A 23,002-nucleotide genomic window follows, 5' to 3' on the forward strand; every position below is an offset into this window, starting at 1 on the left:
AGAGGGCCGTGTCCCGTGGCCCTGCCTCTTCTGAACCGAAAGCTAAGCAGCCTTCGACTAAGTCGGGAAGTAGAACAGCCACCTAATAGCCTTACCCTTCAGCACAGAAAACATTTTCTAGCGGAATAAAGGAAACCGAAAGCGGGCTTGAACGGTGCCTCTCTAGACCATGGCTACTTTCGCTGAAGCTGCCCGGCTTGATACACTTTTTTGGGAGGAATTGACTTGTTGCCTTTGCTTGGACCTTTTTAACAGCCCTGTATTGAGTATAAAATGTTCCCACAGCTTCTGCAAAGAGTGCATCTCTCAGCACTGCGAAAAAGTGGGGGCCAAGGCAACCTGCCCCACATGCAGGAGTGAGCTTCCTCCAAATGGTTTGGTAGGTAACAGATCGCTTGCCAACATAGTGGAAATCGTTCAGCGAATTAAGACCCCGGGAATATGTGAAAGCAGGCCCGGAAACTACTGTTTGAATTCTTCCTGGAGGAATGACCAAGAAGCCAGTATATCCCAGGATCTCAAGCGCTTGGCTGGACTTCTTCCGTATACTCTCAAGGTATTGCTTTATTAAGACGGTGCTGATAAACGCGATTATCACCGGGTGCTCTGACGTCTAGTAATGACTCGACCGTGTGAAGACGTCGGAACAGATCAGATAACAGAAGCAGAAAGTTGGTATCGGAGAGCATGACTTAGTATGGGATAAGCAAGTGGGGCTTTCAGATGTTTTGGACTACAGCTCCTGTTATCCCTGACCATTGACCATGCTGGCTGGGGCTGATGAGGAGGGGAGTTATAGTCCAAACCATTTTGGGATACAAGTTGATCACTGTGGAACCCAAAAGGGATGGTGGGAAGTACTATCTCGAGATAGTAATATAACTAGTATGGAAGGCAAGTTATAGTTATTTATTTTTATTATAAATTTAAACAAAACAAAGCTTTAAAAAGAAGTGAGAAAATGTCACTACATAGATATGAATACATCACTTAAACGATATGAAATGTGTTTACAAAGCTATATTGTGAAAATTTAACTTTCTAGATAAAGTTAATGAGAAAAATAAGTAAACTTAAGCACACATGGAGAACAGGTTGTAGTTCAATTATTATACATTTGTGGAGAAAAGCACTCAGAACTAATTTTGGTAGCTCCTAGTAGGTTTGAACTAATTGCAGTCAATGTAGCTATCATCAACACAGTTCTGGTATAGCTTGTGGGAGACCATTCCAGCAAACCTATCCATCTGGAGGGGTCCTTAGAAATTAAATCTGGGGTGCCAGACAGTCCTCTGTGTCCAGATCTTCTCAGCATTTGTTCCAGCAATAAGTTTTCCTGGCTCCTAAGATAAGGAGTGGCACAAAATCCATTAGTGCTTTTCTTTACATCCCTCTTCCTTTTCATGGCCTCACTGTTTATATCCTCTTCCTTTAAGCCCTGTGTGTGTATGTACTTGCCACCCAAAGATAATACTTAAGACTGTATAGTCATAATACTTTATGCCACAATAAATCTTCCAGACTGAACAGGCTAACACATCTCTAGAAAAAAAAAGACAAGGGAGCCTCTGAATATGTGCAAAGCATTCCTCAATGAGCACCACCCCTCAGCTTGATGAATGAGAAGAGGGGCCCAAAATCAGGAAGTAGCTGGAGTCTGAACTGTTTCATAAACAGTCTCATCATCGTAATCTGTATCTTTGATACAGTCCGTCCTGGGAACCTCCCAAGAGCACACCTGAAATTTGACAGGATGTGTGTGCATGACAATAGGGCTGCTCCCCACCAAGCTGATGAAAGCCGAAGGGACAATGATATACAGTTGAGAGGGTAGATGTGTATGACTTCTGAAAGTTTTGAAGCTGTGGGGAAAAGACTGGGGGTTTTTTTCAGAGAAAAGATGGAAAGTTTTGGGAAAATTGAACAAAATTGGTATCCGTTACACATTAAAAGTCACTTTGTTTCTTCAGGATAATGTGGAACTTGGTTTAGCATACAAATCATGTTTGGCATATCAATGCCATCATGTTTGGATGCTGTGTTTTAAATTTTTTACATTTTGTATTGTTAATCCACCCTGAGACTTTGGTAATGAGGCGGTCTAGAAAAGTTTTAAATAAATAAATAAATAAATATTAAAAGTATAATTTATTCAAACAATAATTACAAGCAATAACTACAAGCAGAATTTTCAAATTCCTGGGTGGTTGGTTGGTGTCCTGAACCGTAATGGACACCTGAACTGTATGGAACAGCTGAACTGTAAGAAACTCCTTTGGGTTTGTCACTTCATGAGAAGCACAGCAAACAAACAAAAATCAAAACAGGAGAAACCAATCAGTAAAGTGAAGATAATTTCGTACTTTCCTTCACAGTGTCAAGTAAATATAAAACATCCATTCTCATTAAAAGAACTGAGGGGGAAAGGGAGGATTAAACCAAACTCTGTGAATGTATATGAAAAGTAATCAGTCCTATTTTCATAGCAATTGCAATCAGTTTCTGCTCCTTCTGCTACTTTGCCATAGTTAGCAAGAACTTCTAAACACTGAAGGGTTGTGGTTAGATCTAGCAACCCGACCAACAAGAGGAAGCTCTTAAACAAAGAAGAAAGTTCTTCTGTTACAACAGGCAAAAATGCATCTTGTTAGTTTACAACCTAGGTCTTGCTTGTCCTCAGAACACAAGAATTGGAATGGTCTGATGCTATGTGGTCTTACGTCGTTACATCATTTTAAAAAAGCATTTTGGGGAGTAGATATATAAAAATTGTGACTGAAACTCTGTGTTTGTCATTCTGAAAGAAAGCATTCCATCATCCATTTAATTTTCAGAAAAACAAACAAACAAACAAACAAAAGCCTTCCAAAATACAGGGGCCAACACTTTTTTTCCCCAAAATTTTCTTAAGGGTTTTCCCCAGGCATTCACAATTCTATCAATACACTCTTTTTAAATTATATTAATGCTTGTTTTATCTTTATTTAATTATGTTATTGTGATTTCATTCTGTTTATTTATTATTTTTATTAATTTATTAACGTTATTTGTTGATTTTATATTGTGATGGCCACCCAGACAGCATGATGCTTACAGGTGGCTTTTAAACCGATTTAATATAAATAAATAATCTTGACACTGGGGAAATTTGCACCTCAGGATAAGCCATACTGGGAATAGGCCACCATGGGCTGGCTGTTCACTTGCTTTTTCACTCACTAAGTCATGTTGCTCCCAGAAGGTGATGATAGTCTCCATGGTTTGCTATGGCTTTCCCCCCTTGAATCATCCCATCTCATCTCACATATCCCATGAGTCTGTGCGGGACAACCCTTCTTGTATCTTCATGCCTACCCAGGGGAAATTTTTCCCCTACTACTTCTCCCTGAGCCCATTAGATAAGCATCCCACTCTCCCTTTCCTAAATCTTGAATGACACTTAGAATTACCTCCTCCACTTTGGTGCTTAGAAAATAGGGAGCATTTAAGTGCTATTGCCAAATGTGTCCTCACCCCACCCCCATTTTGCAATATTTGTAATGCAAGTCCAGTGGTTAAGTGCATGCTTCCGTGAATTAAATGATCTGTGCACACCTATCAGAAGTACTCTCTATTGAAATCCTATTTGTTGACTTGCTATTTTTTACCCTTCAGGATGTGATGAAAATAAGTGAAGTCTCCAAACAGATAGAGGTGGCTATTGAGGCCATTGACAGCTGTAGGAAGGACAGCGTTAATATGAAGGTTGGTATATATGATCCTTTGGATTTCTTTCTACCTGCTCTAGAAATGTTAAGTTTTTTGAGACTGTTTCTTTGTGCAGACAATGTTTACATGCCCCGCTGCCGCCACCATAATGGCATGTTAGGGGGATTGCAAAATGCAGATATGTGCATTGCCCATAGAAGCAATGACCGGGAATAATCGGCACACTCTTGCAAGTAGCACAAACCCTCAGTAGAAAATGGAGCACGTGTCCCCATTTGAGCTCCTGCTTCTAATAAATTCAGTTTCTTCTTGAACTGCTCTTCTTTTTGTTGGCAGATCCGCCACTACCCTCTTCCTCTCCACTGGGATGGAAGAGACAGTAATTGCATAAAAGGAGCTGATGGTAAGGGAGCTGTAGTCCAATGCTGGAAGCAATACCGTCCAATTTTAAAGAGCATTTCTGACAGTAGGATAGTGAGTTAGCTGATCTAGGCCAAAAGCATTTGAAGAGTTGTGCCCTCCCACTAAGAGGAAATAGAAAGGCTTGCACCCAAGTAGAGTAGACCTACAATCACAGCAAATCCCATTTATTGTAATGGATCTACTCTAACTTGGACCAACAATGGACACCCCACATAACTGTATGCTAGGCAGACTTGTATGTTCAAATTGGTCCTAATCGGCTTCTCTTTCCTGATGTTAGGATTGTGCGTCTCATAGCAGAAGCTCAATTATAGAGGTGTTTGCTTTTATGAAGAAATACTTTAATGACCAAGAGAAAATGGTGCTGGATGTTATTGACCTAGCATATCCTGAAGTTGAACAAAAAACAGAATTAATGAAGGAACAACTCAGTGGAAGAATTGACATGCTTTTGGACTTGCAAAGTAACTCTGAAGAAGTCATGAAGGTAAAAAGTGTGGCAGGCAGGGGGAGAAGTGACATTAATGGTGTGAAATAATAGGATACATTGAGCAAGTTGGGACTTGTTTCCGTAGGGGAAGAAAGCGTGACATGGGGCCTCTCCAGTGTCTAAAAAGATGGATTAGCCTTATTCCAGGTTGTAAGTGAGAGTGAGTTTTATTGGCTTCGGCGGAACAGCCATGTAAGTGGTTACAAACCAGAGGTTCCTTGTACCCACAGGGCAAATAGCAGGAGGAAGGAGGGGATTGAGGTGGTGAGGAAGAGAATACAAATCAGGAAAGTATGACTTTGGGGCTTTCAGATAAAGACCATGGTAGCAGCAGATCTGGAAAAGAATAACTTGAAATAGCTTCATTCCATACATTTGGATTTCACACATGTATTCGTTACATTTCTCTAATCCCAATAGCCAAGGTTTCTGGGCAATATATGCCATCAAATACCTTAGAATAAAGGAAACTTGTAACCTGGTATTGACCATCTGACAATGTTGCTGCCAGGTGGACCTCACTGGAGAGATCATTCCACCTCTGGGAGGCCGTCTCCCTTGTTACCATTCTCCAAAGCTAACTCAGAGAAGGACCTCAGATGCTGATTGTGGTGCCTGTGTAAGTTCCTACTGGGAGAGACTCTCCATCCGCTACTAAAGACCTGAGCCATGCAAGGCTTTATAGGACAAAATCAGTACCTTGCATTGGGCTTGGAAACATACAGGCAGCCAGTGCAAGGGGAGCAGATTCGAAGTCTGCACTCAGACTTTCCAGTGCCTGCCATTGGTCTGGCTGTGGCATCAGGTAGTTTCAGTGGGAATCAAAGTGTATATAACGTTTTCCTGGACTGAAGCCTCTGAGAGTAAAAACACTGAGGTCTGCCCATTGCTAAAAGCGGTAAAGCCGACCACTTGTCGGTGGTGCAAAGACGGTGAAGATTGGTGCAAAGTGGTGCAAAGATGGTGAAAATTTCTTTGGTGAAAATTGATAAAAAACAGAGCTTTCTTGAACCTTGAAAGAAACCGCTTCCTTTCTAATTACAGAAACATCACATATCCTTGATGGAAAAAGCGTTGTTCATTCTTTCTGTGCTTTTATCTTTAATACTGTTAGTGTGTCTCATCCGAGCAAGAAGTTTATGCTGGCAGCGATATTGGAGTGAATGAATTTTCCCTGGCTATTCAAAAGTTTAGTAGAATCATATTTGCCGTGGAGGAGTTCAAAAGACAGCTGGAAAAGGCAGTCTTGGGGAATTACCCAGCACAGCTGCCAGAAGGTAGGCAAAGGATGTATTGGTCCCTTGACAAAAGATAGTTAGAAATGTGCTGACTCCATCATCATCATTGAATCACAGAAATAAATCATCACTACGTTCAGTTTATAATCTGCCTTTCTTCCTCTTGCAAGGAGCACAAGGCAGCTTACGTATAAGGTTCCCCTCTGCATTTTATCTTCAGAACAGTCTTGTGAAGGAAGTTAGGCTGAGAGAAACACGGACTAGAACAAGAAACTAATCCAAATGAGGACTAGGCTGAATGAAGACTAAAACATACATCTCCAAAGCTCAGCACTCTAGCCACTCTGGCTGTCCTGTGCCACACTGGATCTTTACATTATGATATCTATAGAAGTAAAACTGAGTCTACATTGTTTACAGCAAGGTGAGCAACCTGTAGCCCTGCAGATATTTTGGCCTGCACCTTGCATCACCCCTCACCATTGGCCATGTTGACTTGAGCTAATGGGAGTTGGAGATCAAAACATCTGGAGGGCCATAGATGGCCCACAGTTGATTTACACAAGAGTGGTTCCGACAGTGAGGATCAAGTAGAGCATGAGCATTGCCATGTCAGAAAACAGTAGCAGCAAAATACTCCTGGGAGGCAAATGAAAAAGGTGGGGCAGAGATGTTTGTCCTGAAATTATACACTGCCGTAGGAGCTTGTTACTGAATCTAATCCAGTTTATGAATGTTTATGAATTATGATCATTATGTGTTGTGTTGCACTGTGCATTCATAGGTGCTCATATACAGATGTACCGCCAGTCTTCGGAGTGCTCCTGGTTGCTCTGTGTATCCTGGATAGCAAGCCCCCTTTCCTCCATCCTTTTCTTTTTTCCTGTTATACTTCTCTGTGGTCCTGTTTGCAGTGCAGATGGACACAGCATGGGCAGAGAACTCTTCCTCTGCGGCTGTTTTGGTCCTGGGAGTTATGTGAACAGGGACTTTATCAAAGGAAACAAAGATGGCCTTTTTAGAGGAAGGAGTGATAATGTTTATTATTAGAAGCTATAATAGATTCTAATAACAAACATGTGTTGTTCTTGCAAGATTTAAAAAAGGCCCCTATACTGAAGTTTTGGTGGCAGGTGAATTTAGTTCAATTTAGATTGGCTAAAAGACTGATCAGCACATATTCATGCTGGTGGCTCCAGTCTTTATCATGAGATGTAGACACATGCATCTTCTTTGGAAATAGTCCAGATGTGGACAGTGACATGTGTAGCTCATGATGATAGTATTTGCATAACATTTGTTCAGAGTGCTTCTCATACATTATCCTTGTAAGAGGGATCAGCAGCTGGGAGACCCAGAACCCAATCAGACCCCCTCTTAAGGGCACTGGGGATACCCTATGCTGTTCCCAGTGCTATCTGAGAGGCAAGAGAAAGAGAGGAGGAAAGATGCTGCTGCAGAGAGACCTCTGGCATGCCATTTTGGGTTTAATGGGCAGGGTCCTGGCTCACCACCATCCAATTCCACCTGAAAGCGGCCATTCTGTAGACTAGTTTCTGACCAGGAACTAGTTCCTCACAAGAACCCTCCTTAGTAGGTCAGTTCTATCACCTAGATAGAAATGGAGCATGGAGACAGAGCTACAAGGAGGGGGCTGGCAGAAAAGGTAGGCATGGCTGGGCCCCTACCAAGGCCCAACATGCAGTGCCAAAGTCCACTGAGAGGAGCCCATGGACTTGTTCCTCCTCTTCACCTGCTCATGCAGACGCGTCTTCAACTGACCCAGACAGTGGTGGTTGTGAGAAAAAGGGGCAGCTGATACCCCTGGCCTGCCCACTTCCTGGTTCTCTGCCTGCCAAGCAAGCAGATGGTAGCCATATGAAGGAAGAGGAGCAGAAGCTGGTGACAGTGGCTGTGAGAAGGCACGCTCATTGAGGGTGGGGCCTGTGGTGGCTGTCTTGGCCAAGGGCCCCCCAGAATCTGGAGCCAGTTCGATGTATGAAGTTCATACAGTTCAGGTAGGCACCTAAAAGGTGACTCGCTTATTTAGGAATACATTAAATGAAGTCAGTGACCAGTCTCAATGATTAAGAAGTGAGTTTCTTTTTGCTGCAGAACCAACTCCAGGAACAAGCAATGGCATCCAAATGGAAATGACAGAGGATGTAATCACCTCCTCTAGCAATTCTTGTAAGTACTTTTTAAAACTGGATTGCGTTCTTTCTCTGGCAAGTGCTGTAGAACATGGAATCCTTGCTTGTGTGAATGAAAACAGTGCACAAAGTTTTATGTGATTGGAGTCTCATGTATCAAGCAGTGGAAGAAATGTTTTCTGCAATTAAAGCCCGTCTCCCCACTCAGGGAGATGGCAGAATTCAGAGCCCGCTGCCCACAAAGGTCCACATCTGCTCCTCAAGGCAGACCGCATGAGCTTCCAGATGAGGCTTTTACTGTGCAATCAGCATCTCCAGGTAGGGCTGGGAAAGATCTTTCTAGAAAGGCACTGCCAGAAGGTGTAAGCAAGACTGAGTTGTCTGGACCAATGTGCTGACTTGATATAAGGTGGCTTCCTAGCTTTGTAGGGCAGGTGTAGGGCAACGATTTTGTGGTGCAAAAGCCTGTATCATCTTCTGGATGGACTGGCCAAAAAGCACAGTAGTGCTTCAGTCTAGCTGGGGTGATGCCTATCTGGCTGTAGGCTTTCATGCATGGATGCTTGGCCTTTCCCCTCTTGCCCTTAGACTCCAAAACACCAGACAGTCAGATCTTTATGGGCACTTCCACAGTTACAAGGCAAGGTAACTCTAAAAGCCCTCTATAAGCTGGAAGATACCCCTTTGCTCATGCAAAGAATGTTGAACTCAAACTGGGAACTTCTCCCCAAAATTCCTCCCACTCGTGAAGGGGCAGCTGGCAAGACCTTCGCAAGCCCTCCAGGTGGGCAGCTCATCCCTGCCATTGCCTCATTTTGGAGTCAGGGACAGGGCAAAGCAACAGCTCTTCTTTCTCTCCTTCTTGAACCCGTCTGGTCAGCATGGGACCATGACTTGGCTGGATGCCTGATTTCATAATCAAGACCTGCATAATAAGAACATAAGAATATCCCTGCTGAATCAGACCAGAGGTCCATCTAGTCCAGCATGTCATTCACATGCTGGCAAACCAGCTGCCCACACAATCCCCCCAAGCAGGATGGGTGCCAGACCCCTGCCTGCCAAGCTCCTTAGCACCTGGTGTATGCAGGCAGGCCACCTCTGGTAAGGGAGGAAGTGCATAGCCCACAAAGCGAGTGGCCACCGATGGCCTCCTCCCTCATGAATCTCTCCAATCTCCCACAAAATGTTTGCGCAGGACCTTCCCTGTGTGTATTTTGTACTCTTGTGATCCTCCCACTCACAGATATTTGTGCGGCCTTTTCACAATGTTGTCACCCTCCAGAACCTCTCTGATGTTTGCTAGCCCTTTTTGCAGATACTTTCGGAGCAAGAAGAGTATGCTGTTAAATTTTAAAACTTGACACACCAAGGCAAACTCTTCCAAATTTGCTATACTGCACCTATGCTTCAGTGTCACCTTGTGGTTGCGTAATAGACTACACGGAAAGGCAGAGAAATACAAATCCAAGGAAACAACTCTGTTCACACAAAGGATGCACCTTTCCACCCACCGTGAAAACAGAAGAAGCCTCAGTAAAGCAGTGGGTTAAGCCCCCCAGGTAGAGAAACTGCTAAGTGTTGCACAAACCTCACATTGCCTGCTTATGAAAAAGCAGCTTCTGAGCAACTGGGACAAAGTTTAAAGGCCCCTGCATGTTATACGGAAAACACACACTTTAAGTGCATGTGTTGCTCATCACTGTAAGATATTTTATACCCCCAAGAGGGGTTCTGGAGTCAGAGACATGTCTGTTGTTCTTACCAGTTGACAATGTCCGTCTTCGTATTTTGAGGATCTCTAACTTGCTTCCAGCTGAATTAAAATCTAACCAGAAGATTCTCTTTATGTTGCTTCATTAGCACTGTGTCAAGGCCCACTTCAGGCTACTAACAGCAGTTCTTCAGCCATATCATCTCCTAGAGGCAGTCCTCTTTGGGCACTTTCAAGTCCGTTTTCTCAGTGTAAGTATATGCATTAATACACATACATAATGTTCAGAAGTGTTCTAATCTTTCAGGAAAGGTCTTAATAAAGCAATTGAACTGGCACTGTAACATCTAAACAGATTTTTTCCCTAGTGAGATCAGTCAGGTTTTGTCCAATTCAAGAGCAAAACTTTGATTCTGAAACCAAGATTTTGCTTTCTTTAGTTTTGTGGTTAGTTTTTGGAGCTCCTGAGTGTTCATGCATTTTGTTTTGTAAAGTTTGTGGGTATTTGTAAGCTTTCCCAAATTGTAGGGCAGGGATGCAGAACCTTCTGCTTGCAGGTTTAATAAGGCCCTCAGGGCTCCCTGGTCTGGCCCTCAGAGCCCCCTCTACAGGTTGGGACTTGTCCTTCACACGTTGTCTTGTAAAGGAATCTCCTGAGAGGGGCACCTGTGTTGTTATCAATAATCTGAGGTTGAGGAGAAAAACGGATTTTCCTGGGCACCAATCAGGGAATTCTCACTATTATCTTAAATCTGAGGTCAGCAGTAATAGTGGGAATGCAGGCAGTGGAGACTTAGCCTGTGCTAGGAACGGTGGCGGCTCTTCTCAGTGTGGACCAGCCAGCTGGGCAGGTGCCTGGTGTCCACAGCTCTGTGAAGCTAGGAACTTGCCCAGTCCTGGGAGGAGGCTCTGTTTTTCCTTGTACTGGCCAAGGCCCTTTCTCTTTGCTGGGAGGAGGCACAGAGACAAAGTGCAGGGCCAGAGACACCAGCAGACATGGCCAAGCCCCTGCCTGTGGTACCCGAAGGGGACAAAGCCACTCTTGCTGATAGAATCCAGCCTCTATGGTATGTGACATGACCCCGTAGCAGATGATTTTCCAGCAGGGAAACATGGCAGTTTAGACTTTAAGAGCCATAACAGAAGCAGACAGGGAAGGAATATAAGCTGATTGAAGGATCACAGCTACCATGTGAGGCAGTTTTTGGAGGGGAATAGTGCAAGGGCAGCTGGACCTGGATAGGTTATTGGATGAAATCTGTCTCACCTCTTCATCCAAGTATATCCCATATCACTATGGGTGCAACCATGTGTTATGTACACCACAGGATTGGTGCCAGTAATAGCATCCCCATGTCGAGTTCCCCTTCCCCATATTATATAGTATTGCTTATTTTATTTTTTTATTTATTTAAAACTTTTAAATACTGTCCCATTACAGACGTCTTGGGACGGTTCACAACATTAATAAAATAGAATAAAAATAGAAGTAGGAGTAGGAGTAGCACAATATCTGATGTTAGGTATAAAGCCACAAATTAAAACAAATAAGCAATTAAAATATTGGGAGAAGAAAAAGGTAAGGTGAGGAAAGGAAAGGAGCGGAAAGGAATGGAGTGTTGGCGCCAGGCAAACCTCTCTGGGGGGGCGTGTTCCACAGTCAGGGGTGCCACCGCAGAGAAGGCCCTTCTCCAGGTAGCCACCCTCCTGATTTTTTTCAAGGACGGCTCCTGCAGGAGGGCTTCTGCCTCAGATCTCAAGGGGCGGGAGGGCACATAGGGGAGAAGACACTCCTTCAGGTATCCAGGACCCATTGCTTAGTGCATGTTGTGACAGAATCACGTTGTGCATTGACTCAGCCCAGCTCCTTATTCTTGATGAATTGGAGCAGGGAATCCAGAACACTGCAGTGTTACAACATGGCAGTGTTAGTGAGCCTACACAACACAGAAAAGGATGTGAGAGTTTGATGCAGGGATGTGGATTTTGGCAGTCTCACCACAGAAATTGTTCTTCCACTATCTATGCCATGGAATTATTTGGGTTTGTGATGAGAAGAAACTCAGTGCATGTCTCATTGATTTAAAAAACAGCATGTGGTAGAAATGTAAATGTAAATATTTCCCTTGCTGCTTAAAGGCAAAATATGTGGCTAGTTGTGACTGCCCATAACATAGTCCATACCTAGTGGTCTTGTCTCCATATGCCTGTACCATATGCTGAGGCTGGCTGGCTTAAGAAACCTGCATGCTACTTTAAAGCAATTGGGTACTGACAGAAGAGTGAAGCAGTCATGATCTATTTCAAGAAAGCCATGGACATTGGAGGTTCTGACATTCTGCTATGGCAGCTTGTGTACTGCAGCAGATGGATCTCCTTGATTAGAAAGACCCAAGTTTGAATTCTTGATAACTCTCATGGATTACCTTGGGCTAGTCATCCTCTCTGTTTGACCCAGCTTGCAGACTTTTCGAATAAAATGCGCTAACTTGAACTCATCAGGATACACATGTTACAAATAAATAAGTAACATGAATTGTAGAAGTGAACAACTTGTTGCTGAGCACGTGAGGCCTGTGAACATTGCAAAAATTCCCTTGATTTATTTGGATCAAGACACATTTGTTTTGTTTAATGTAGGGGCCTCAGATGTGACTTTAGATCCTGAGAGGGTCAGCCGCAGACTGGAACTTTCAGAGGACAGGAAGACAGTGATGGTACCCGATTTCCTTCCGGAATATGAACCCTCTCGCTGGAGATTCCGCAACTGCCAGGTGACGGGTTCCCAGAGTTTCTCTGAAGGGCACCATTACTGGGAAGTAAGCACTCAGAACTCTACTGGATGGGCCATCGGTGTGGCCAGGAGGGAAATTGGTCACTCTGAGAGACTAGGGAGGACAGACCTCTCCTGGTGCATCGAGTGGTCATCCAATCAGCTCTCAGCATGGCACAGGGATCAGCAAACTCCCCTCACTGAACAGAAACCCCTGCTGGTTGGTGTTTTCCTCGACATTCCAAACAACTCCCTATCTTTTTACTGTCTCCCCAACAAGGAAACTTGCTTACATCAGTTTCAAATCAATGTGACCCATCCTGTTTATCCTGCCTTTTGGATCTATGGTATGCGTGTTGGTGATTACTTAACTGTAAACAGTATCACAAAGCATTAAGGCATGACTCCTCCTAATCCAGTATATTTTCTTCCTACCAGTTTCTCCCAATGAATCCTTGGACTTGGAATTTGGTTAGGGTCTTCTATGTCAGGGAAGTGAAATATGCCTTTCTTCCCTGCACCAAACCCCAGCTCCTTGAAAGGGCATGACTTAAGATTAAGCCCATCAAGCCAAGCGTTTCCTGGACAGAGGACAGAAAATGTATGGCTACTGAAAGGGCTCACAAGGTAACATAAGAAGAGCCCTGCTGGAGCAGACGAAGGGTCCCTCTGGCCCAGCACTCTGTTCACTCTGTGGCCAGCTGGCTGCCCACGGGATCCCACATGCAGGAGGAGCACCCTCCTGCCCATGTTCCCCAGCAACCAGTGTCCACTGTCTCTGAGTCTGGATGGAGCCATCAGCACTAGTGCCCACTGATAGCCTTCCCCTTCATGGAGCTTATCCATTCTGGGTCACTGGATGTGATGCAGAGTCTGGCTCAGCACTGCTTTTAGAACTAAATTGCCTGCATGATTTTTGTCTCTGCAGCATCTTCAGGGCCAGCTTAGTGGATTTTTCTGAGTCTCAGTGTAAATAGTACACTGACAGAAAACAGGCAGAACATTCTCGGGGATTTGTTTACACCAAGTTTATACATTAACATAGTTCATAAAATACAAATTTTAAACCTTAAAGCAGCGGTCCTCAAACTTTTTCAACAGGGGGCCAGTTGAAAGCTGGCGGCGGTGGGCGTGGGCTGATGAGGCGATGGCAGCGGCGAGCGTGCATGTGCTCGGTGAGGCAGTGGTTTCCTCGCTTGGAGATCTCCGAGTGAGTCCAAAACGATCTCCGCGAGCATGTCAAGGCGGGTGGCGGCAGTGGGTGCAGGGAATGCAAAACCTCTGAGGCAGGCCGGATAAATGGGCATAGCGGGCTGGATCCGGCCTGCGGGCCGTAGTTTGAGGACCCATGTCTTAATGCATATTTAAATTCTTGGCCAATACATGAATCTTAACCAGTGGTAAACATTCATCAGTTTTCTGAAAAGATGTTACAAGACTGCTTTCTTTCTTCTGTTTGCCTGTGACAGGTTATTTAGCAAGCACAACAAAGTCATGTAGTTTTCCTATTCTATATTATACCATCTATAAGAAAAATACAATTCTCAGAATCGGGGCTGGGGGCAGCCAGTTGGTATTCAAGTCATTAAACTTGTTCAAAGAACTAGAGTTTCAATCTGCTGCAAAACACAGGGGTGAGGAAGCCGCTGCCCTCCAGTGCATCCCAGGATATACCTCTTGGTGCCCTCCCACCTAAAAAAGCACATTTTCTTACCAGTTCCTGGAACTGAAATAGGATCCCACCAGTGTTTAGTACATTGTGGCTCAGACCTCATCCCTGCCATGTACTCTGCACTTTACTTGTCCATTGCCACATCTCCCATGGAAGCCATTTTGTGATAGTGCCCAGAGCGCTCTTTCCAATTGCCAAATGTGCCCATAGCCCAAGAAGGTCGCCCTGTCCCTGACCTAAGGGGAGAGAGGATGTATATTTGGGAACTGCACTCCCATAAATTTGCAAGCCAGTAAGCTCTCAGTGTTTCATGTCATGAGGTAAGAGACCTACTCTCCTTTATGGCTAAAATACAATAATGGATATAAAATGGTAATAACTTCCCATGCCCTTACACTTGCTTCTCTTGGTTAGAAAGAAAAGTATTTTATGCAGATTTTGTTGTAGGGAACCAAGCATATAATACAAAAAAGGTAGTAAGCATCAGGACCAATGGATACAAGACATAGGCCTTAAACGTTATCAGGGAAAAGATTCCAGAGAAACTTTATTTCTTTAGAAAAACCTAAGTAGAGAAACACATGGATAAACTGGGTTAACTTACATTAGATACTTACCAAATACATGTGCTATGCATTAGTTTTTATGCTTATCTCTAGGAAGTTTTAAAAATAATTATCTCTGTTGTTTTATTCCAAGAGCTAGCTTATAGGTTGGCAGCAAGCAACAAATGGGGAAAATCAAGTAATAAATAAGAGCAAAAGTACCAAATTCCTGGGATTGACCTCAGATGCAGTCCTGTATTCAGTCTTATTGTTTCTATATAAAGCAAGCCAGCAGGAGCTCTGAAAACTCACAGGAGTTCTAAAGAGATTATAAGTTTAGAATGAAGAAATGAAGGAACATTCATGGTTTTGCTTAATTTACATAATGTGTACCCTGCATTTTCTGCCATAAGATACTTCAAAGCAGGCAACTTGGAAATAAAATTGTGCAACACACATACAAAATATGTATCATTAAATCTATCAAAAAAACTACTTTATTTTTATTAATGTATGCATTCAATAGATTTGTATTCTGCTTTTCAGACAGACCCTCACAAAGTGGCTTACAAATAATAAAGGCAAACATATATCAGTATACCAAAAACAGAATTTTCAGATTTGAGGTATTTAAGCAAAATTGAGATTGGTGAGAGTGGAGCCTGCAACCTAGTATAGAGGTGAGCAACCCCTTGGAGCCCTCAGGTGTCTTTGTTATTTTGAAAAAGTTACACTACAGTTTGCTGGGGGGGGGGGGCTAAAATGTTGGGAGTGCCCCTTTTCTGGATTTTAACTCTTCTTGGATCTCCACAACTATTTTTAAAGAAGCACTCTCTTCTCCAGCTCTGTTAAAGTTCATGGAGCAAGACTGCTTTAGCACATCTGTGGAAAACTGTCCCTTGGTTACAAAAAAAAAAAAGCCATGTGGGAAGGAAGCCTCCGCCCCCCCCCCAGTCCCCCCAGACTCTGTTGCCCAAAGGACCTCAGCGGAATGCGAGTTTTGCCTCTGCAAGGCATTTTTCAGCAGGGCACCCCTTTCCCCACCTGTATTAAAGGCAATGGAGTGATCTTAACCTCTCTGACTTGACTAGAGATAGGGGAAAGTGGGCAGTCACAAGCACATTCAAGGGACTTGGTGGGTGCCAGTGTGCCCACAAGTGCTATCTTGCTGGTCCCTGGTGTAACGGAGCCGGGGCTCACAGAGATGCAGTGCTGGTAATGCCAGTGTCATCAGCTTTGCAAAAGATCTGGTGTTGGCGGAGATGAAAACTACTAGAACTGTTTGGTCTTCTGGATCGATACAGAGGGTTGCATTTTTGGACTCCCCTTGAGTTGCGATTATGGGCATTGTTAGGATAAGCAGCTACACTTCAGAATTTCGATATCATGTTGTAAGCCGCCCCGAGGTTTCGGCAAGGGGCGGCATAGAAATGTTATAATAATAATAATAATAATAATAATAATAATAATAATTTACCACTACAATACAGAGTGGAGTTTGAACAAGTACATTTTTGAAGGTTTCTCAAAGACCTGCACTAAAGAGAGTTTCATAATTGAGTGGCCACCACCAACAAAGTCCTGCCTTTGTACTTGCCATTCTAGCTGAAAGGCACATGAGCAAAACCCCAGCATTGACCTAGGTGAGCAGGATGATATGGGTGAAGGCACTCCTTTGTGTAACCTGGTCCTTTGTTGGCTTAAAGGTTAACATTTTGAAATCAGCCTAGAAATGAACAGGTCACCACTGTAACTGGCACATTCTCAAATTTTCTGCAATCCATCAGCATTTTGCTGGTCACATTTCGCATCAACTTGAGCATCTGAGCTAGTCCTCAGTGTGTAAATGCCATTACAGCAATCCAGCCTAGAGATAACTGGGGAATACTTTACGGGGATTAGGTCTGGCGGTTCTAAGCATGACCGCAGCTGATATCCCATGTTCAGCTGATAAGGTCTTCCTTGTTGGGCTTCACTGGACAGGTGGGTCCAAGAGAATTCATTCTATGCCTGCCTGGGGTTCCAGAGCTTCCATCCTCTCCAGAACCTTGCTCTTAAAATACTGATAATAATAGTTCATGGGATCTAAGCAAAATTTCTTCAGTATGTGTCACCCAATTGTCCATTTGAGGGCAGAAGGTACCTTAGCCTCTTGCAGAGACATTCACCATCTCTTAGGTCTAGGTCTTTCTGCAGGGAAATGGTTGAGAGTACAGCAGCAGAACTGTACTTCCATCTCAAGAACCCAGCATCACTCAGAATCAGGGAAATTGGTAAGAATGGTAACTTTCTAGACCAAATCAATCTTCCCTCCAGTGAATACATGGAGCTGCTTTGCTGAAGAATTACCTGTATGGAAGATCAGGACCTTATGGAGAGGGCCCCTCCTCCACCACTGTGCTTCTGGCTTTACAGCCCGACACATTTCTTTTAAAACATTTTATATTTCCAAGTTGTGTTCTGTAGAAACCCATTTGATTTAAGCTTGTGAGGCTGTGTAGTTGCATCAGGAGGGTTCTCTCCATGAGCCACAGACAGTTCCCTAAGACACATAGCTCTTTGCTCAGACACCATATAAGTATCACTTAACATTCATACAGTGCTCCCATACATGTAGTCAATTGTCTTTACAACCACCTTCTGTTGTAGGTGAATATTTCTAATAGAGGACCAGTTTCCTAAATCTTTAAGACTGCTGGATCCCACACAGTTGAAATTCGAAAGTCCTAATTTCTTCCTGGAACAAGTTGTGGTGCTTAAGTTGAGCAAATGGTGTCCTCCCTAAAAGCTGTTATGGCTGCAACCTTTTGTCAAGTTACCTGGGAGTAAGGCAACTTTGAATTCAGTGGGATTCTGACTCAGTAGGATTCATTCTGACTAGGCATGCCTAGGATTGTGCTGTAATTTGAGGCAATAGCAGTTGGGAAGTGCCTTGACTTCCTGTGTATATTTTTGTACCATTATTTTAAAAAGCCATAGAAATGCCCCAGGTTGTACAGCGATTCTGTGGCATCATGCCTTGTTAGCTCTTAAAACAAAGGCATAGCAAATTGTATAATTCCAAATGATAATGGGAATGTCACAGGAAGGCTGCAGACATACACAGTTAATTGGCAGCAAGCAAGGTTCAGTGAATTCAGTGGGGTTTATTTCATGGAAATACACTGTAAATCAGAAATAGTTGCACAGGCATGTTGAGCAGACAATGCAGCAGGTGACAACAAAAATAAATCTGGCTAAACCTAAAAGGGTCACTATCCCCTCCCCCACCCCCACATCTCCACCCCGCAATTTGTTAAATACAAGCATGCCTTATGTTTCTCCATTCACATGTATGCAAACTCCTGTAATTCTGTAAAGTGGAGATCCTAGCAATGGGTCAAAATCAGGTGTTCATTCTATTTTGAGTCATCCCAGTGAAATGAATGGCACTTCAGTTAATCAAAAGGACCTATCCCGAAGCGTTCAAGCCCATTGGTGGTCTCCAGTGCTGTCCTCGCTTACTAGTCATGTCAATGGGCTACCCTACATACTGGGAAGGAACAACTGGAGAAGACCCTGACAGTGGGAACGATTGACGGCAAGAGAAGGAGACGGCAGAGGATGAGGTGCTGGATGGGGGCAATGGGTGTGGGCTTGGATGGACTCCGAGGGATGGTGGAGGACAGGGGAGCCTGGAGGAATGTTGTCCACGGGGCACGACTTTGCAACAAAACAACAGCCCTACCTACACAGGAACCACGTGTAAGTCCTCATTCCTTTGACAAAAGCGCACTACAGAGGGCGCTCTATTTTCTAATTTCTGTGATGCTTTGTCCTTTTACTTTACGTTGCTCGCCCCACACGGTCAACTTAGAATCGGAAGTGCTCTGAAAAATGTTACAATTTCCTTAAGTCTAGAGCCCTTTGAAATCAGCTTCCCTCAGCCGACTTTATTTGCACTTCCGGTATAAAATCGAACGCGGCCGCTCCAATTTGCAACGCTAGAGATTGCCAAGACGTATCTGCTTTTCACCATCGAGATGGGAATATAGAGCGACGCCGCGCAAATCACGGTGGCTCACAGAGGCGTGGAAGAGAGTGCCGGAAGTTCGAGCCCCTGTGCCGCTCTAGCCCTCGCTCCGTATTCGGCGGGGGGAAAGGTTGCGGGCGAGGGCGGCCGAGGGAGCTGGGTGGTGAAAGCGGAGTGGCGCGAGGGGGTTGCGCGCAGCAGGCCGCGGCTCCCCGGCCATCTCCGCAGCCAGATGTGAGCGGGGCCCTGGCTGCGGGGCCCTGAAGGAGCGGGGCGATGAAGAAGGACGTGAGGATCCTCCTGGTGGGGGAACGTGAGTGAGGGGCAGGGATGGGGAAGGTCAAAACCGAAGCGGAGGAAGAGGAGGAGGAGGAGGCAAGCGGTGAAGGGGGTTGTGGGAGGGACGGTAGCCGCCTCAGGCGAATGCTCTAGGAGGTGAGGGCGGGGAGGTGGAGGAGGAAATGGGACGGGGATGGAGGGGCGATGCTGTGGCAATTGGGGTGCACGTGGGACTTATTTATCCCTTTATTTCTTTGCAGAAGAGGGTTAATAGGAAGAAGAAATGATGCAGGTGGCAGGAAAGTGATTTGGGAGTTTAAAAGAGCCAAAGAAGCGGCATGGAAAGGGGGTCAAGGAGAAGCAAGGAAAAAGGAATGTAGAGGGAAAACTTCCTAACATCCTGAGCTAAGGCTGAGAAAAGGGAAAACTGGCTCAAGGAGGTGCAGAAGAAAGTCTTGTAAAGTGTAAGGGAAGAGGGACAAAGGAGGTTGTTTGGAATGATCTTCGTAGCTTTTACCCAACTCTTCTTTGAAGAGCAGGTGGGAAAGTGAAATAGCACTGTGAAACCCATTCTGCATATAGGAAAAGGACTGGACTTAATATCCCTCCTCCTTCCCACAGCTTCTTCATTTTTTGGGAATTCTAGGTCATCCTTTGGTTTCATATTGGTGCTGCAGGGACAACCTGCCTGCTTTTAGTCAGTAATGTGTTGCTGTGAGGAGACTAGGCAGCTGCTATTCTTTGCAACATGTAGTCACTAAGTTTCCTCCATTAAAGATTACCCTGGCTATTTTTGCTGTGGGAACTATTACTCCAGCTAGTCTTGGTTAGTTAGACTAACATGTGATCTCTGCCTGAGACATTGTTGATTCACCCTAGATCAAAATGCTTACAAATTACATTGTTTGAAAGCAGTTGTCTCTTGTGTATGTGTGGACCCCTTCAACAGCTGCTTTAAAGATCTGAGTTAAGTTTTACTTTATTTTAGTAATCAATGCCACTGAACATAAAATATTATCTCTTTAGACTAATAACACAGTAACAATACACAATAATAACGCTGCTAATCAGCAGCTTTTAAAGCAGGTTTCAGATGTGTTTTGCTGAGATCTAATATAGCCTATGGAAAGAATGTTTTCTCATAAAGTAGTGGTGCCTCTAGTCTTTTCAGTTTGGATTAGGGTTAGCTTGATGTCAGTTTAAAGCAGCAAAAACAGGAGGCACAAGTTCAACTATTTAACTATCGCAGGCATAGGAAAGATCTGGCTTTCACTTGTCCTGCTTTGCGTACATACTTTGCTCATCTTGACATGAAGTCCATATTTCTTGTTTTGTAAACTAAATACATGGGAATCTTTCTGGAAAGTTCAGGTCTTTGTTTGCGTATATACTCATTACAGAATGAACAGTAGCCTGTCCATTGTAAGGTAAATTGCTTCATAATGAGAGCCAGTGTGGTGTAATGGAGTGGAACTGGTGTAGTAGACTGGCACTGTTGAACAAGAATTTGAGACATCCTGGTTTTAGCTCATTGACTTTGGGCCATTCACTGACTCTCAGTCTAACCTGACTTCACAGGGTTCTTGTGAAAATGAAATGGAGAAAAGTACAAGCCACCTTGGTTTCTTTGCAAGTGGAAGAAAGTTGGAGTATAAATGTAATATAATGTAGTAGTAGTAGTAATAATAAAGCAACTTTCCTGTAATACAAAATTTCTTTTCTGATTATTGTGCTATGGAATATATTGATTGTTTTCTTGTATGTTAGTGAAGGATATTTGGAAGATGTTCATTATTACAAGATTTTGGCACAATACTCTGCACACTTAATAGAGGAGTAAAAATGCTTGTACGCTTTCAAGGAGTAAATTGTTCCATATGCTAATGAGTTTGTGGTGTATTTGTTATTGTTAAATGTGCATGAACTCTGAAATTTGAAGGGGTCTAATTTAGAATGTTCAGGAATTGAAATAAATTGGAGTATTTCTTAGTGTTCTTTTGCTGTGGTGATGAGATCATGCATTGGATTTTAGGATAACATTTTCTTGATTTTTTTCTTTTTCTCCCTGCATTTTCCCATTTCTCCTTAGAGCTAATTTTTGTGGATTCTGCACGTGTAACTGTTGGGTATTGTTGAAATACTATTCTTTACACATTTCAGAAGGCATTTCTGCAGTTCAAAAAAGTTGTGCAGCTTTTCTTGTATAGCTTCGCATTGAGTGTTTGCAAGTATGAGTTGTCTTGAAAATCTAGTTTATTTCTGTTTCCTTATTTCCAGATTCTCTTGTCTGTGATGGTTAAGCAGTTATGCTTCAGTATTTTAGGCATAGGGTTTTATTTTTTCTGGAAGATTTAAGTCTTATGTATAACTAAACCATGCATTTTAAGGGTTGTAACAATGTTCTGTTGGATTAGAACAGGCCAGTTGCTGTTTTGTTGCTGACCTTTGACCTCCGGAAACGATTCCTAGTATCATGTATAGAGACCCACAACTGTAGCAGTGTGACTTTGTTATTCCTGAGCTGCAGCCACCATGGCCAGTAGTAAAGAATACTAGATGTTGAAAACAGCTGGAGTGGCTCAGGTTGGGGGGAAGCTGTCTTAAAATTACGTAGTTGTAGAATCTCAGTAATAGGTCTTGAGAACATGTTTTAGCTGCTGTATAAGGTTGCTGTCAAAAAGTGCTTGAGCTGAGTCCTTGCTGTTTAATTGAAGCTCCAAAGGCATAACTTGGAGAACTAGCCATCCAAGACCTTCACCTGGATTTATGCTGATTTCATCTGTTAAAACTGCAAAACTAAAGTTGGATATAAAATTCTGATTTATGCAAGTGTATTAGCTTTTCTCAAAAAAAAAAAAAAATCCAGACCATAAATTAAAGTAGAAGCAATGTCATACATACTAATGCACTAGGGAAATCTAACTGTTATCTTTTGACTAAATTAAGAAATTATTCTTTAGCTTCCATAATATATGCATGCTCTGCATAGTACTGCATACAGAAGTTTTCTTTAATTGAGTCCTGGCAGAGCGGTACAAAGGCATTAGCTTGTGCTGTATGCATATTCAGTTCTGTGTCCTCTCATGGGTCCTGAACAGATAGAACATCAAATTGTACTGTAGGAAATGCCAGACTGGAGCTGCAGAGGCAGTATGAGAGACCGTTTGGAAATATTCATGACATGCAATACATCCCCCTCTTTCCTCAACTTACATGATGTTTATAAAACACTTAGAACTGAGGGGAGGGGTGGGTTAAAGGAAATTGTTTGAAATCACAATTAAGAGAATTCTGATTCTGAATATTCTTTACTGGATATTGTGTGCTGGATTTATGCACACACATTTATTTAGATACATATTTCACCATTCTATAGATAAAATGTAAATTTAGCTAAAAAGAATCTCATGTTGATCATCAGCCACTAGAAGCAAAGATGCAGAGCTCAATCAGTTGTAGACAGTTTTCAGTGTTTGAAGTTCCTGACATGAAAAGCTGCTAAGAATGTTCCAAATATTACTGTTAAATTATATTAGTAATGAACATAAGGAAGTGTGACTGCTCTTTAACTTCCAGGTGTAAGTCTGCCTTGCCAAAAAAAAAAAAAAAAAGTGCCTGCATTGCCTTTCATAAGAACACCATTAAAAATATGTTGTTGCGGTACAGTTGTAACCAGGCTAAAACCTTGGACAAGCAAATTTGCCTTGACATAAAAAGGGTATTTAATTAAGTCTTCATACAGATGCTTTTCTTGAAGGCTTTGAACAATGGTTATAAACAGTTAATTAACCAGGTGATTGGGTTTGCATGATCAAAAAGAAATCACAACAGTGTCTGCTCCCAAATTGTTCTGTGCAATTTGCCTGGTGGTTTCTATTGTCACCCAGACCTTGTGAAATGTGTGGGATGGATAAATAAAGGGTTCCGGGATGGTTGGACACTACCCCCACCACATGCACCTTGTCAGGTTTGGACAGCTTGAGAAGCATGTGCTG

General features: G+C 43.2%; 2 protein-coding genes across 4 annotated transcripts in view; both read left to right on the forward strand.

Moving 5' to 3' along the window:
• Positions 1-72: 72 nt before the first annotated feature.
• LOC123019299 (E3 ubiquitin-protein ligase RNF135-like) lies at positions 73-15,223 on the forward strand. Its single transcript, XM_044422089.1, has 7 exons — positions 73-556; positions 3,655-3,744; positions 4,412-4,618; positions 5,736-5,898; positions 7,975-8,049; positions 9,876-9,977; positions 12,367-15,223. Exons 1-7 carry the CDS (start codon positions 170-172, stop codon positions 12,894-12,896), a joined length of 1,554 nt encoding a protein of 517 aa, XP_044278024.1. The 5' UTR covers positions 73-169; the 3' UTR covers positions 12,897-15,223.
• Positions 15,224-18,797: 3,574 nt separating this feature from the next.
• The window catches only part of RHOT1 (ras homolog family member T1), a 46,157-nt gene continuing 41,952 nt past the window's right edge, over positions 18,798-23,002 (forward strand). For 2 of the 3 annotated variants that reach the window (XM_044422092.1, XM_044422093.1), the window contains exon 1: positions 18,801-19,041. In XM_044422092.1, the coding sequence (XP_044278027.1) occupies positions 19,005-19,041 (37 nt within the window). In that variant the 5' untranslated portion in view covers positions 18,801-19,004. Of the gene's footprint in view, positions 19,042-23,002 lie in introns of all 3 variants that reach the window. The other variant, XM_044422091.1, reaches the window with a different exon arrangement.

The sequence above is a fragment of the Varanus komodoensis genome, unplaced genomic scaffold (genome assembly GCF_004798865.1).
Source record: "Varanus komodoensis strain SLA01 unplaced genomic scaffold, ASM479886v1 scaffold12, whole genome shotgun sequence".
In the NCBI taxonomy this organism is placed as follows: Eukaryota; Metazoa; Chordata; class Lepidosauria; order Squamata; family Varanidae; genus Varanus; species Varanus komodoensis.

What these genes read in the sequence shown, in the direction of transcription:
- LOC123019299 (XM_044422089.1), top strand. Translation starts at nt 170, where the DNA reads ATGGCTACTTTCGCTGAAGCTGCCCGGCTTGATACACTTTTTTGGGAG. An exon ending in TTCTTCCGTATACTCTCAAG is followed by an intron (nt 557 to 3,654) that starts GTATTGCTTTAT and finishes TTTACCCTTCAG; the next exon opens with GATGTGATGAAAATAAGTGA. An exon ending in CACCTCCTCTAGCAATTCTT is followed by an intron (nt 8,050 to 9,875) that starts GTAAGTACTTTT and finishes TTGCTTCATTAG; the next exon opens with CACTGTGTCAAGGCCCACTT.